This window comes from Thalassophryne amazonica, unplaced genomic scaffold (genome assembly GCF_902500255.1).
Source record: "Thalassophryne amazonica unplaced genomic scaffold, fThaAma1.1, whole genome shotgun sequence".
Lineage (NCBI taxonomy): Eukaryota > Metazoa > Chordata > Actinopteri > Batrachoidiformes > Batrachoididae > Thalassophryne > Thalassophryne amazonica.
In genome coordinates, this window is record NW_022986586.1 from 2,222 (window position 1) to 18,904 (window position 16,683).

Here is a 16,683-nt window from a genome sequence, read left to right on the forward strand (position 1 = left end):
GACTCTGGTGTTTTATTTTTTATGAGTGATTTCTGTATGTCTTTTTTTTTAGATCAGTCATTGTGGTGTTTCTTTTTTAAATAAGTGACTCTGGTGTTTCTATTTTTTATGAATGATTTCTGTGTGCCTTTTACAGATCAGTCATTGTGGTCTTTTTTTTTTAATCGCTGACTCTGGTGTTTCTATTTTTTAATGAGTGATTTCTGTACGTCTTTTTATAGATTAGTCATTATGGTGTTTCTTTTTTTTAATCAGTGACTGGTGTTTCTATTTTTTATGAGTGATTTCTGTATGTCTTTTATAGATCAGTCATTGTGGTGTTCATTTTTTAAATCAGTGACTCTGGTGTTTCTATTTTTTATGAGTGATTTCTGTATGTCTTTTTTAGATCAGTCATTGTGGTGTTTCTTTTTTAAATCGGTGACTCTGGTGTTTCTATTTTTTATGAGTGATTTCTGTATGCCTTTTACAGATCAGTCATTGTGGTGTTTTTTCTTTTTTAAATCAGTGACTCTGGTGTTTCTATTTTTTATGAATGATTTCTGTATGCCTTTTACAGATCAGTCATTGTGGTGTTTTTTCTTTTTTAAATCAGTGACTCTGGTGTTTCTATTTTTTCTGAGTGATTTCTGTATGTCTTTTTTAGAACAGTCATTGTGGTGTTTCTTTTTTAAATCAGTGACTCTGGTGTTTCTATTTTTTAATGAGTGATTTCTGTATGTCTTTTTTTAGATCAGTCATTGTGGTGTTTCTTTTTTTAATCAGTGACTCTGGTGTTTCTATTTTTAATGAGTGATTTCTGTATGTCTTTTTTTTAGATCAGTCATTGTGGTGTTTCTTTTTTTTAATCAGTGACTCTGGTGTTTCTATTTTTAATGAGTGATTTCTGTATGTCTTTTATAGATCAGTCATTGTGGTGTTTCTTTTTAAAATCTGTGACTCTGGTGTTTCTATTTTTAATGAGTGATTTCTGTATGTCTTTTTATAGATTAGTCATTATGGTGTTTCTTTTTTTAATCAGTGACTCTGGTGTTTCTATTTTTAATGAGTGATTTCTGTATGTCTTTTTTTAGATCAGTCATTGTGGTGTTTCTTTTTTTAATCGGGTGTGCAGCCAGTACATTCTGAGTGCCGTTCCCAAGCCCGGATAAATGAGGAGGGTTGCATCAGGAAGGGCATCCGGAGTAAAACAAGCCAACCCAACTATGCAGACTCAGAATCGAATTCCCATACCGGATCGGCCGCGGCCCGGGTTAACAACGTCCGCCACCGGTGCTATTGCCCAACAGGGTGCCGGTGGAAATTGGGCTACTGCTGGGCGAAGACGACGAAGAAGAGGAGGAAAACGTTGCCACGAACAGCAGGAGAAGAAGAAAACTAGAAGGGTGGAAATGAGAGTGGGGACTTTGAATGTTGGTAGTATGACTGGTAAAGGGAGAGAGCTGGCTGATATGATGGAGAGGAGAAAGGTAAACATATTGTGTGTGCAAGAGACCAAGTGGAAGGGAAGTAAGAGCAGGAGCATCGGCGGTGGGTACAAGTTGTTGTACCATGGTGAGGACAGGAAGAGAAATGGTGTTGGGGTCATTTTAAAGGAAGAGTATGTTAAAAGTGTGTTGGAGGTTAAGCGAGTGTCTGACAGGGTGATGAGTGTGAAGTTGGAAATTGAAGGGGTGATGATGAATATCATCAGTGCATATGCCCCACAGGTAGGATGTGAGATGAAGGAGAAAGAACATTTCTGGAGTGTGTTAGATGAGGTGGTGGAGAGTGTGCCCAAGCATGAAAGAGTGGTGATAGGAGCAGACTTCAATGGGCATGTTGGTGAAGGGAACAGAGGTGATGAGGAAGTAATGGGTAGATATGGTATCAAGGATAGGAATGGGGAAGGACAGATGGTAGTTGATTTTGCAAAAAGGATGGAAATGGCTGTGGTGAATACCTACTTTAAGAAAAGGGAGGAGCACAGGGTAACATATAAGAGTGGAGGAAGGTGCACACAGGTGGACTACATTCTTTATAGGAGATGCAAGCTAAAAGAAATCACAGACTGTAAGGTGGTAGCAGGAGAGAGTGTCACTAGACAGCATAGGATGGTTGTTTGTAGGATGACTTTCGAGGTAAAGAAGAAGAAGAGAGTGAGAGCTCAACAAAGGATCAGATGGTGGAAGCTGAAGGAGGAAGACTGTTGTGTGAAATTTAGCGAGCAGGTGAGAGAAGCACTAGTTGGAGGGGAAGCAATTTTGGACAACTGGAAAAGTACTGCAGATGTGGTGAGGGAGACAGCTAGGGCAGTACTGGGTATGACATCTGGACAGTGGAAGGAAGACAAGGAGACTTGGTGGTGGAATGAAGAGGTCCAGGAAAGCATAAGGAGAAAGAGGTTGGCGAAAAAGTTTTGGGATAGTCAGAGAGATGAAGAAAGTAGACAGGAGTACAAGGAGGTGCGGCGTAAGGCGAGAAGTGGCAAAAGCAAAGGAAAAGGCATATTGCGAGCTGTACAAGAAGTTGAATAGTAAGGAAGGAGAAAAGGACTTGTACCGATTAGCCAGACAAAGGGACAGAGCTGGAAAGGATGTGCAGCAGGTTAGGGTGGTAAAAGATGCACATGGTAATGTGCTGACAAGTGAGGAGTGTGTGACAAGTGAGGAGTGTGTGCTGAGAAGGTGGAGGGAATATTTTGAAGAGTTGATCAATCAATTTCAATCAATTTTTTTATATAGCGCCAAATCACAACAAACAGTTGCCCCAAGGCGCTTTATATTGTAAGGCAAGGCCATACAATAATTATGTAAAACCCCAACGGTCAAAACGACCCCCTGTGAGCAAGCACTGGGCTACAGTGGGAAGGAAAAGCTCCCTTTTAACAGGAAGAAACCTCCAGCAGAACCAGGCTCAGGGAGGGGCAGTCTTCTGCTGGGACTGGTTGGGGCTGAGGGAGCGAACCAGGAAAAAGACATGCTGTGGAGGGGAGCAGAGATCGATCACTAATGATTAAATGCAGAGTGGTGCATACAGAGCAAAAAGAGAAAGAAACAGTGCATTATGGGAACCCCCCAGCAGTCTACGTCTATAGCAGCATAAATAAGGGATGGTTCAGGGTCACTTGATCCAGCCCTAACTATAAGCTTTAGCAAAAAGGAAAGTTTTAAGCCTAATCTTAAAAGTAGAGAGGGTGTCTGTCTCCCTGATCTGAATTGGGAGCTGGTTCCACAGGAGAGGAGCCTGAAAGCTGAAGGCTCTGCCTCCCATTCTACTCTTACAAACCCTAGGAACTACAAGTAAGGCTGCAGTCTGAGAGCGAAGCGCTCTATTGGGGTGATATGGTACTACGAGGTCCCTAAGATAAGATGGGACCTGATTATTCAAAACCTTATAAGTAAGAAGAAGAATTTTAAATTCTATTCTAGAATTAACAGGAAGCCAATGAAGAGAGGCCAATATGGGTGAGATATGCTCTCTCCTTCTAGTCCCCGTCAGTACTCTAGCTGCAGCATTTTGAATTAACTGAAGGCTTTTTAGGGAACTTTTAGGACAACCTGATAATAATGAATTACAATAGTCCAGCCTAGAGGAAATAAATGCATGAATTAGTTTTTCAGCATCACTCTGAGACAAGACCTTTCTGATTTTAGAGATATTGCGTAAATGCAAAAAAGCAGTCCTACATATTTGTTTAATATGCGCTTTGAATGACATATCCTGATCAAAAATGACTCCAAGATTTCTCACAGTATTACTAGAGGTCAGGGTAATGCCATCCAGAGTAAGGATCTGGTTAGACACCATGTTTCTAAGATTTGTGGGACAAGTACAATAACTTCAGTTTTATCTGAGTTTAAAAGCAGGAAATTAGAGGTCATCCATGTCTTTATGTCTGTAAGACAATCCTGCAGTTTAGCTAATTGGTGTGTGTCCTCTGGCTTCATGGATAGATAAAGCTGGGTATCATCTGCGTAACAATGAAAATTTAAGCAATACCGTCTAATAATACTGCCTAAGGGAAGCATGTATAAAGTGAATAAAATTGGTCCTAGCACAGAACCTTGTGGAACTCCATAATTAATTTTAGTCTGTGAAGAAGATTCCCCATTTACATGAACAAATTGTAATCTATTAGACAAATATGATTCAAACCACCGCAGCGCAGTGCCTTTAATACCTATGGCATGCTCTAATCTCTGTAATAAAATTTTATGGTCAACAGTATCAAAAGCAGCACTGAGGTCTAACAGAACAAGCACAGAGATGAGTCCACTGTCTGAGGCCATAAGAAGATCATTTGTAACCTTCACTAATGCTGTTTCTGTACTATGATGAATTCTAAAACCTGACTGAAACTCTTCAAATAGACCATTCCTCTGCAGATGATCAGTTAGCTGTTTTACAACTACCCTTTCAAGAATTTTTGAGAGAAAAGGAAGGTTGGAGATTGGCCTATAATTAGCTAAGATAGCTGGGTCAAGTGATGGCTTTTTAAGTAATGGTTTAATTACTGCCACCTTAAAAGCCTGTGGTACATAGCCAACTAACAAAGATAGATTGATCATATTTAAGATCGAAGCATTAAATAATGGTAGGGCTTCCTTGAGCAGCCTGGTAGGAATGGGGTCTAATAAATATGTTGATGGTTTGGATGAAGTAACTAATGAAAATAACTCAGACAGAACAATCGGAGAGAAAGAGTCTAACCAAATACCGGCATCACTGAAAGCAGCCAAAGATAACGATATGTCTTTGGGATGGTTATGAGTAATTTTTTCTCTAATAGTTAAAATTTTGTTAGCAAAGAAAGTCATGAAGTCATTACTAGTTAAAGTTAATGGAATACTCAGCTCAATAGAGCTCTGACTCTTTGTCAGCCTGGCTACAGTGCTGAAAAGAAACCTGGGGTTGTTCTTATTTTCTTCAATTAGTGATGAGTAGAAAGATGTCCTAGCTTTACGGAGGGCTTTTTTATAGAGCAACAGACTCTTTTTCCAGGCTAAGTGAAGATCTTCTAAATTAGTGAGACGCCATTTCCTCTCCAAGTTACGGGTTATCTGCTTTAAGCTACGAGTTTGTGAGTTATACCACGGAGTCAGACACTTCTGATTTAAAGCTCTCTTTTTCAGAGGAGCTACAAAGTTGTCCAAAGTTGTCTTCAATGAGGATGTAAAACTATTGACGAGATACTCTATCTCCCTTACAGAGTTTAGGTAGCTACTCTGCACTGTGTTGGTATATGGCATTAGAGAACATAAAGAAGGAATCATATACTTAAACCTAGTTACAGCGCTTTCTGAAAAACTTCTAGTGTAATGAAACTTATTCCCCACTGCTGGGTAGTCCATCAGAGTAAATGTAAATGTTATTAAGAAATGATCAGACAGAAGGGAGTTTTCAGGGAATACTGTTAAGTCTTCTATTTCCATACCATAAGTCAGAACAAGATCTAAGATATGATTAAAGTGGTGGGTGGACTCATTTACTTTTTGAGCAAAGCCAATAGAGTCTAATAATAGATTAAATGCAGTGTTGAGGCTGTCATTCTCAGCATCTGTGTGGATGTTAAAATCGCCCACTATAATTATCTTATCTGAGCTAAGCACTAAGTCAGACAAAAGGTCTGAAAATTCACAGAGAAAATCACAGTAACGACCAGGTGGACAATAGATAATAACAAATAAAACTGGTTTTTGGGACTTCCAATTTGGATGGACAAGACTAAGAGACAAGCTTTCAAATGAATTAAAGCTCTGTCTGGGTTTTTGATTAATTAATAAGCTGGAATGGAAGATTGCTGCTAATCCTCCGCCCCGGCCCGTGCTACGAGCATTCTGACAGTTAGTGTGACTCGGGGGTGTTGACTCATTTAAACTAACATATTCATCCTGCTGTAACCAGGTTTCTGTTAGGCAGAATAAATCAATATGTTGATCAATTATTATATCATTTACCAACAGGGACTTAGAAGAGAGAGACCTAATGTTTAATAGACCACATTTAACTGTTTTAGTCTGTGGTGCAGTTGAAGGTGCTATATTATTTTTTCTTTTTGAATTTTTATGCTTAAATAGATTTTTGCTGGTTATTGGTGGTCTGGGAGCAGGCACCATCTCTACGGGGATGGGGTAATGAGGGGATGGCAGGGGGAGAGAAGCTGCAGAGAGGTGTGTAAGACTACAACTCTGCTTCCTGGTCCCAACCCTGGATAGTCACGGTTTGGAGGATTTAAGAAAATTGGCCAGATTTCTAGAAATGAGAGCTGCTCCATCCAAAGTGGGATAGATGCCGTCTCTCCTAACAAGACTAGGTTTTCCCCAGAAGCTTTGCCAATTATCTATGAAGCCCACCTCATTTTTTGGACACCACTCAGACAGCCAGCAATTCAAGGAGAACATGCGGCTAAACATGTCACTCCCGGTCCGATTGGGGAGGGGCCCAGACAAAACTACAGAGTCCGACATTGTTTTTGCAAAGTTACACACCGATTTAATGTTAATTTTAGTGACCTCCGATTGGCGTAACCGGGTGTCATTACTGCCGACGTGAATTACAATCTTACCAAATTTACGCTTAGCCTTAGCCAGCAGTTTCAAATTTCCTTCAATGTCGCCTGCTCTGGCCCCCGGAAGACAACTGACTATGGTTGCTGGTGTCGCTAACTTGACATTTCGCAAAACAGAGTCGCCAATAACCAGAGTTTGATCCTCGGCGGGTGTGTCGTCGAGTGGGGAAAAACGGTTAGAAATGTGAACGGGTTGGCGGTGTACACAGGGCTTCTGTTTAGGACTACGCTTCCTCCTCACAGTCACCCAGTCGGCCTGCTTTCCCGGCTGCTCGGGATCTGCCAGAGGGAAACTAACGGCGGCTAAGCTACCTTGGTCCGCACCGACTACAGGGGCCTGGCTAGCTGTAGAATTTTCCACGGTGCGGAGCCGAGTCTCCAATTCGCCCAGCCTGGCCTCCAAAGCTACGAATAAGCTACACAGTTGATGAATAAAGAAAATGAGCGAGCGAAAAGGCTGGATGATGTGGTGAGAGTAAATCAGGAAGTAAAAGAGATTAGCAAGGAAGAAGTGAGGGCTGCTATGAAGAGGATGAAGAGTGGAAAGGCAGTTGGTCCAGATGACATTCCAATGGAGGGATGGAAATGTCTAGGAGAGATGGCATTAGAGTTTCTAACCAGACTGTTTAATAAAATCTTGGAAAGTGAGAGGATGCCTGAGGAGTGGAGACAAAGTGTGCTGGTTCCTATTTTCAAGAACAAGGGTGATGTGCAGAGCTGCAGTAACTACAGAGGCATAAAGCTGATCAGCCACAGCATGAAGTTATGGGAAAGAGTAGTAGAAGCTAGGCTTAGAAAACAGGTGAAGATCTGTGAGCAGCAATATGGTTTCATGCCGAGAAAGAGCACTACAGATGCAATGTTTGCTCTGAGAATACTGTTGGAAAAGTACAGAGAAGGACAGAAAGAGTTACATTGTGTGTTTGTGGACTTAGAAAAAGCTTATGATAGGGTGCCAAGAGAAGAGTTGTGGCATTGTATGAGGAAGTCTGGAGTGGCAGAGAAGTATGTTAGGGTAGTGCAGGACATGTACAAGAATAGTGTGACAGCGGTGAGATGCGCAGTCGGAATGACAGACTCATTCAAGTTGGAGGTGGGATTACACCAAGGATCAGCTCTGAGTCCTTTCTTGTTTGCAGTGATGATGGACAGGTTGACAGATGAGATCAGACAGGAGTCCCCATGGACTATGATGTTTGCAGATGACATTGTGATCTGTAGTGAGAGTAGAGAGCAAGCTGAGTCTAGTCTGGAGAAGTGGAGATATGCTTTGGAGAGAAGGGGAATGAAAGTCAGTAGAAGCAAGACTGAGTACATGTGTGTGAATGAGAGGGAGCCCAGTGGAATAGTGCAGTTACAAGGAGTAGAAGTGGTGAAAGTAGATGAGTTTAAATATTTGGGGTCAACTGTTCAAAGTAATGGAGAGTGTGGTAGAGAGGTGAAGAAGAGAGTGCAGGCAGGGTGGAGTGGGTGGAGAAAGGTGGCAGTAGTGATTTGTGACCGAAGATTATCAGCAAGAGTGAAGGGGAAAGTTTACAAAACAGTAGTGAGACCAGCTATGTTGTATGGTTTAGAGACAGTGGCACTAACAAAAAGACAGGAGGCGGAGCTGAAGATGTTGAGATTCTTTTTGGGAGTGACAAGAATGGACAAGATTAGGAATGAACATAGAGGGACAGCTCAGGTGGGAAGATTTGGAGACAAAGTCAGAGAGGCGAGATTGAGATGGTTTGGACATGTGCAGAGGAGGGACCCAGGGTATATAGGGAGAAGGATGCTGAGGATGGAGCCACCAGGCAGGAGGAGAAGAGGGAGACCAAAGAGGAGGTTCATGGATGTGCTGAGAGAGGACATGCAGGTGGTTGGTGTGACAGAGGAAGATACAGAGGACAGGGTGAGATGGAAACGATTGATCTGCTGTGGCGACCCCTAACGGGAACAGCCGAAAGACAAAGAAGAAGACTCTGGTGTTTCTATTTTTTATGAGTGATTTCTGTATGTCTTTTATAGATCAGTCATTGTGGTGTTTTTGTTGGGAAGGTGTCGTGACACGGACCCACAACAGGGGGCGTTAATGAACGGACAATGGATAAGCCAAAAAGTAACAATTTAATGTTGTGAATCGCACAACGAAGTACAGACAATAACAATATTGTGGAATGTCAATTATACACAAGGTGACGTGTGGGCAGGCTCGAAGATAGAAGACGTCTGGCGAGAGAAGAGCCGGATCCCACACAGCTTCCACCACCAACGGATCTGAAGAACACCGGAGCCGCCAAGCCCTGCGCCCCAGGTGGCCACTGTCTTCAGCAGTCAGACCCGGTACTGCTGGCAGAGAACAGAAACAGTATTGATGAGTGTGAGTTCGCACACTCAGTAATCCCACAGTCTGTGTTCTTTTGGGAGGGAGCACCTCCACCTCCAATCACACACTCGTGCAGCTCCTGTCTAATCACTTATCTGGTTGCAGTGTGAAGCGAAGCCATCGCTGATCACTCCAAACACCAATCCCACAGATAAGGCAACACCACAGGAAAATGGCTGCAAAGAAGAAATTACCTGAATGGTAGCTGATTTCTCGGCGGGGAGGTGGAGTTGCAGTCCGGCTTTTATGGAGGATGACGTAGATGAGTGACAGCTGGTGTTGATGATGTGACAGCTGTCACTCCACTAGTTTTGGCGCCCTCTCATGCTTGAAGCCCGCACTCCAAGCAGGGCGCCATCTGGTGGTGGTGGGCCAGCAGTACCTCCTCTTCAGCGGCCCACACAACAACAGTTTCATTTTTTAATCAGTGACTCTGATGTTTCTATTTTTAATGAGTGATTTCTGTATGTCTTTTTTTTAGATCAGTCATTGTAGTGTTTCTTTTTTAAACCTGTGACTCTGGTGTTTCTATTTTCATGAGTGATTTCTGTATGTCTTTTATAGATCAGTCATTGTGGTGTTTCTTTTTTTTTAATCAGTGACTCTGGTGTTTCTATTTTTTATGAGTGATTTCTGCATGTCTTTTATAGATTTGTCATTGTGGTGTTTCTTTTTTTAAATCAGTGACTCTGGTGTTTCTATTTTTTATGAGTGATTTCTGTATGTCTTTTTTTAGATCAGTCATTGTGGTGTTTCTTTTTTAAAATCTGTGACTCTGGTCTTTCTATTTTTTACGAGTGATTTCTGTTTGTCTTTTTTCGAACAGTCATTGTGGTGTTTCTTTTTTTAAATCAGTGACTCTGGTGTTTCTATTTTTTATGAGTGATTTCTGTATGTCTTATAGATCAGTCATTGTGGTGTTTATTTTTTAAATCAGTGACTCTGGTGTTTCTATTTTTTATGAGTGATTTCTGTATGTCTTTTTTTAGATCAGTCATTGTGGTGTTTCTTTTTTAATTCTGTGACTCTGGTGTTTCTATTTTTTATGAGTGATTTCTGTATGCCTTTTACAGATCAGTCGTGGTGTTTTTTTTTTTTTTTTAATCGGTGACTGGTGTTTCTATTTTTTAATGAGTGATTTCTGTATGTCTTTTTTTAGATCAGTCATTGTGGTGTTTCTTTTTTAAATCTGTGACTCTGGTGTTTCTATTTTTTATGAGTGATTTCTTTATGTCAATTTTAGAACAGTTATTGTGGTGTTTCTTTTTTTAAATCAGTGACTCTGGTGTTTCTATTTTTTTATGAGTGATTTCTGTATGTCTTTTATAGATCAGTCATTGTGGTGTTTCTTTTTTTTAAATCAGTGACTCTGGCGTTTCTATTTTTTATGAGTGATTTCTGTATGTCTTTTATAGATCAGTCGTGGTGTTTCTTTTTTAAATCAGTGATTCTGGTGTTTCTATTTTTTTATGAGTGATTTCTGTATGTCTTTTATAGATCAGTCATTGTGGTGTTTCTTTTTTAATTCAGTGACTGGTGTTTCTATTTTTTATGAGTGATTTCTGTATGTCTTTTATAGATCAGTCATTGTGGTGTTTCGTTTTTTAAATCAGTGACTCTGGTGTTTCTATTTTTATGAGTGATTTCTTTACGTCTTTTTTTAGATCAGTCATTGTGGGTTTTTTTTTTAAATCAGTGACTCTGGTGTTTCTTTTTCTTTCTTTCTTTCTTTAATATTTATTTCATTCATTTAAAAGAAAAAACAGAAAAACAGAAACAAAGCACCACAACAATAGAATGAAAAGGAGCAGAAAGAAGAACAGTCTTATGATTTCTGCCCCCTCCAACAACACAATCACCCAATACCCAGCACCATAATCAACACCATTCAACAGACTACATTTCTTTAACTCGTCACATACCACTGACCCATTTCATAATTATGACCATTAATTAATAAATTACATCTCTGACAGGTTACATTCCAAACTCACAACACTCCAAACATTATTAACAGATCACCTTTTTTTTTTTGACTTCCTTGCAGCCCACTGACTTATTTCACAGTTTCATACTTACCTAATACATCTAATTTAATACGTTTTTTTAAATAATTTAAGCGACCTTAATTCTTTAATTTCTTTATTAAGATTGTTACATAATTTTACACCATTTACTGCAATACTATAACTACTTACTCTTTTTTCAAACATATTTTGAATGTTTGTAGGTAAAGTATTTTTATTAACTTCATACATTGTTTGTAATATTTTCAAATAGACTAAATCATAAAATTTAAGTACCCTATACTTAATAAACAATGGATTAGATGGATCTCTAAAACCACTGTTACTAATCACTTTTAAAGCTCTTTTCTGCAAAATAAATAAAGGTTGTATATAGGTTGTATATGTTGATCCCCAGATTTCTACACAATATGTTAAATATGGGACAATCAATGAATTGTACAATGTTAATAAGCCATAACTATTTAATGAATATTTTACTTTATGCAAAACAGCAATGGCTTTCGCTATTTTTCCTTTTATGTAATTTATGTGTGACTTCCATGTAAGATCTTCAGCAATCATGACTCCTAAAATTTTCATTTCTTTTACCCTTTGTATATCCATTCCATCTATTTGTAATGACACATTTTTTTTTCGCTCTATCATTAAACAATATAAAATTTGTCTTATTAATATTTAGTGACAATCTGTTTATATCAAACCAATGTTTAACTTTTTCCAATTCTGTATTCATCACTTGTGTGTGCTACTTCCTGTATATCTGATCCAGAGTAAAACAGCGTTGTATCATCAGCAAATAAAATACTGCCAAGCACATTTGATACATTCACAAAATCATTGATATACAAAATAAACAGTTTGGGTCCAAGTACCGATCCTTGTGGTACTCCATAAATAATGTTACACAATTCTGATTTGGTATTATTTATCTGTACAAACTGTTTTCTATTTTCTAAGTATCTTTTTACCCGCTGATGTGCAATACCTCTTATTCCATATTGTTGTAACTTGTGAAGCAATCTTGAGTGGTCTATAACATCAAAAGCCTTTTTCAGCTCGATAAAAATACTTACAAAATAATCCTTATTATCTATTGTTGTTGATATTTTCTCTATTAGTTCCATAATTGCCATAGCTGTCGAATGTTTTGTTCTAAATCCATACTGAGCATTATTTAAAATATGTTTCTCAATAAATTTATCCAATCTTGTCACAAAAACTTTTTCCATGATTTTAGAAAACTGTGGAAGCAGTGATACTGGCCTATAATTAGAAAAATTATGTTTGTCTCCATTTTTATATAATGGGACTACCTTAGCAATTTTGATTTCATCTGGAAAAATTCCAGTTGACAGAGACAGATTACAAATATAAGTAAATGGTTCAATAACGGTTTCTATTATACTTTTTACAGTCATCATGTCTAAATCTTCATGGTCAGTTGATCTTTTGCTTACACAGTTTTTTTTTTTTTTACAATATTTCTTATTTCATCTTCTTCTACATTATCCAGAAAAATACTACTGACCATATTTACAAGTGTATGTAATTTATCTTCTATTATTGGTTTATTTCCCACCAGACTTGATCCTACATTTGAAAAATAATCATTAAACCCATTTGCAACTTCTTTTATGTCATATATCTCTTTATTTTCCTTAACAAAGTAATTTGAAATAGTTGCTTTCGCTCCATCACTATCAATCACACTTTTTATAATTCCCCATGTTGCCCTCATATTATCTTTACTCATATTTAATTGTTCACTGTAATAATCTTTTTTTTTTGTTTCCTAATTATTGTTAATTATTTATTTTTATATTTTTTGTATTTATGTTCTGATTCCTTTGTTTGCAATTTAAAAAAGCACCTATATAAATAGTTTTTCTTTGCACAAGCATTTTTTATTCCCTTTGTCAGCCATGGTTTATTTACTCTTTTCTTACTAATTTCTATTTACAATTTTTGTCATATGATTTCATCAATATTTTCATAAATGAGTTATATGCTACATTAACATCACTGACATAAACTTCTTCCCAATTTTGATTTTTAAGGTCATATTTTAATGCCTCTAAGGCTTTTACTGACTTATCTCTTTTAAAGTTTATAACAGTTTTTTTTGTTGTACCTATTTTATATTTAAATATTGAAAAAATTGGTAAATGATCGCTAATATCTGTCATGAAGATCCCATTCTTAATAATTTCATCTGTTCTGTTTGTAAATATATTGTCGATTACCGTTGCACTTTGCGATGTAATTCTGGTTGGTTTTGTTATCAAGGGGACTAACCCCAAACTATACATTGAGTTCACAAAAATCACTAAATCTTTGGCAACTGGAGCGTTCTATGTTAATGTTAAAGTCCCCACACATAAAAAGCGTTTTGTTTTGAATTTGATGGAATAATTCTATTATTTTATCTGTAAATTTCACAACACAAGAATCTGGTGCTCTGTATACACAACTGATTAGAATATTCTTAGATGTTTCATGTACAAGTTCCACTGTTACAATTTCTATGACATCATTCATAATTGTCATTTCTTCAACAATTGTACACATCAGATCTGTTTTTATATACAGAGCAATACCACCACCTTTTTTATATCTTCTGTTAACAAAATACAGCTCATATCCCTCCATTTGAACTTCATCCATGAGATCATCTTTAAGCCAAGATTCAGTGATTGCAACAATACTAAATCTATTTTTAAACTGATTTAAGTAATCTTTTATTTGTGACATTTTACAATACAAGCTTCGGCTGTTTATATGTATGAGTGACAGGGTATCTTCTGCAATTTTTTCACTATTCAGCTGTTCTACCGTATAATACAACCAATCGTTTTTAAATCAAATATACTTTCATCAATATTAGTGTCTATGTCATATATTTTATCATCTGTTTCCATGTTTGATCAGATTTTTTTTTTTGTTGGTCCAATTACCAACAGACGTCATATTTGATTGTCTATTCAGGTCTGTATTTCGTAAGGTCCTCCATGTTTTTGATTTGTATACCGTTTGTTCCTTCTTTTACTCTAATCCACACCCTACAATTCGAGACCCATGTAGCAACAATGTGTTTCTGTTTTTTTAGTAGTCTTGCTTCCCTAGCAATATCTGCATTTTTTTTTGTTAGATGCTCATTTATGTAGACACTCGTTCCTTTCAAATTCTTTGCCTGTCTTAATAACTCATTTTTATATTTCCTGCTTGTACATCATATAACAATGTTAGACAGTTTATTTTTTCTGTCTTTAGTTGGAATAGTATAACAGTCTGATATCGTGTCTTGATGGATGACAACACCTTTTTGATATAAAAAGTTTGTAACTTGTTCCAATGATTGTCGTTCTTCAGGTGGTGCATCCTCCCCACTGGCTCTACCAGAATCCACCACCCTTGCATATGTCTGATGCCTTGTTTCTAATCCAGATATTATAACATCATCTTTTCTAGTGAATTGTTCAAGTTCATCTACACGTTGCTCAAGTTTCTTAATGATCTTGTCCTTCTCTTTAACCAGATTTTGGAGTTCTTTAATCTCCACCATCAGCTTATCTAAATTAGACTTGTCTTTTGATATACGGTTTAATGAGGTCTTTATCTCCTCTATATCTTCCTCGAGTTTATCTGTTTTCCTGGGTGGTGCCATGCCGACTATCGTGGCTCAGTATGGCCACTATTGATTACAAAAACAATTCTCACCCGTAGCCTCCACCACCACAGGTCTGGTCGCCGCACACCGACCCTCCCCACTGCTAACCTCGTTCACAGCCACCCTCAGCCACGGTCGTAGCTACCGCTAGCCACGGATGTAGCCGTAGGCAACCTCAGATGTAATCGTCTCCAGCCTCAGATGTCGCCGCCAGCCCCAGATGTAGCCGACGCTAGCCACGGACATAGCCGCCGCTAGCCTTGGATGTAGCCGACGCCGCGGGCCTGGATAAACCGCCTCCACTGATGCCGCAGGCCTGGATAAACTACCTCCACCGATGCCGCGGGCCTGGATGAACCACCTCCGCTGGTACCGCGGGCCTGAATGTAGCCGCGGATGTAGCCGCCATTAGCCTCGGATGTAGCCGACGCTGGCGGCCTGGATGAACCGCCTCCGCCGATGCCGCGGGCCTGGTGAACCGCCTCCGCCGATGCCGTGGGCCTGGATGAACCGCCTCCGCTGATGCCGCGGGCCTGGTGAACCGCCTCCGCCGATGCCGTGGGCCTGGATGAACCGCCTCCGCCGATGCCGCAGGCCTGGATGAACCGCCTCCGCCGATGCCGCGGGCCTGGATGAACTGTCTCTGGGCTGTCTATCGCTGTTGGACTGTCCAGCACAGCGCAGCGCGGCTCGCTGCTGCTCATGCTGCTGCTTTGCTTTGCAATGGAGCCGTTGCGGCTTCGTTCCTGGCAATAGTATGCACTATTCCTTAGTCTTGCTGTCATCTCCTGGTGCTGCTCTCCACTGAGTATTTACAAGTCGAGTGCAAAAATTAGTTTAGTAGATTGTAAATTAGTGACTCTGGTGTTTCTATATTTTTTTTTTTTTTTTGGAATTTGTGACGGTGACGCACAGCAGTGCCTCTTGGGCCACGTGTGTGCCACTGACAGTGGGAGAGAGTCCACACGCGGGCGCGGGGAGAGCAGGGATTGTGTGTGTCACACGAGAAGCAGGAGGAGTTTTAGTCCGTGTCACGAAAACCAAACCTCTCGGACTAAAAACTACCACACTCGCCTTTCAGATCGAGCGAAACATACGCACTGGCACGTTTTCGCTTCTGCGGTTCGCTTGTGCCTTCAACACCTTCTGGGAGTTCGCGTGTTTGTTGACGTCGACCGACGAGGCGGTAATGTTGAGCTCGGTGGAGTTTGGATGCCCATTTCGCAGCTGGTAAAACTGATTTTTTGCAGAGCGAGCGATGAGTGCATGGCACAGGAGGAACGCAGCGCGCGGATTCTGTCTGTGTTTGTCCTAAAGTGAAGGATGCAGGTGAAGAAGAAGCACCGGGACAGGGAGAGGAGCGCCAGAGACATCCCCGACAGAGATGGCCTCCGCGCAAAGTCCTCATGCTTCTCAAATATCAAGATATTCTTGATTTCAGAATGCGCCCTCATATTGGCACAGGGCACGGTAGGCGCGTACCTGCCGAGTGTCCTGACAACGCTGGAGCGACGGTTCAACCTGCAAAGTGCCAACGTCGGTGTGATAGCCAGCAGCTTTGAGATTGGTAACCTGGCGCTCATCCTGTTTGTCAGCTACTTCGGGGCCAAAGCACATCGGCCCCGACTGATCAGCTGCGGAGGTATTGTTATGGTTCTCGGCGCCCTTCTCTCAGCTCTGCCGGAGTTCCTGACCAATCAGTATGAGATAGGGATTCTTTTTTTAAATCAGTGAGTCTGGTGTTTCTATTTTTTATGAGTGATTTCTTTTTTCCCATGTCTGCATATATAGTGATGGTAAATGCCACACTGGCAGAACCATTTATGAACATTAATACGCATATATGCAATTTATTCTTGCAAGACAGAAGGTATGTAGTGCGTGAGTGAATGTGGTGTGTGTGTGACCTCCATCCGCCCTTCCTGATCAGCCTACAACATCCTACTCAAAGCCAACCGACAACTTCTATCAGTAAGGGCCGACCACCAAAACAACATGAAGACAGACAAGAACAAGAGAGACAAGTGGTGAAGACAATAACTGTGATGTGAGGCACCGAGGAGACGGG

At 40.0% G+C, this 16,683-nt stretch overlaps 1 protein-coding gene across 1 annotated transcript; it reads left to right on the top strand.

Annotated features, from left to right (window-relative positions):
- Positions 1–15,848: 15,848 nt before the first annotated feature.
- LOC117506305 (solute carrier organic anion transporter family member 3A1-like) lies at positions 15,849–16,370 on the top strand. The gene has a single exon (XM_034165793.1). The coding sequence runs from the start codon at positions 15,939–15,941 to the stop codon at positions 16,347–16,349; it is 411 nt and encodes a 136-aa protein (XP_034021684.1). The 5' UTR covers positions 15,849–15,938; the 3' UTR covers positions 16,350–16,370.
- Positions 16,371–16,683: the final 313 nt, after the last annotated feature.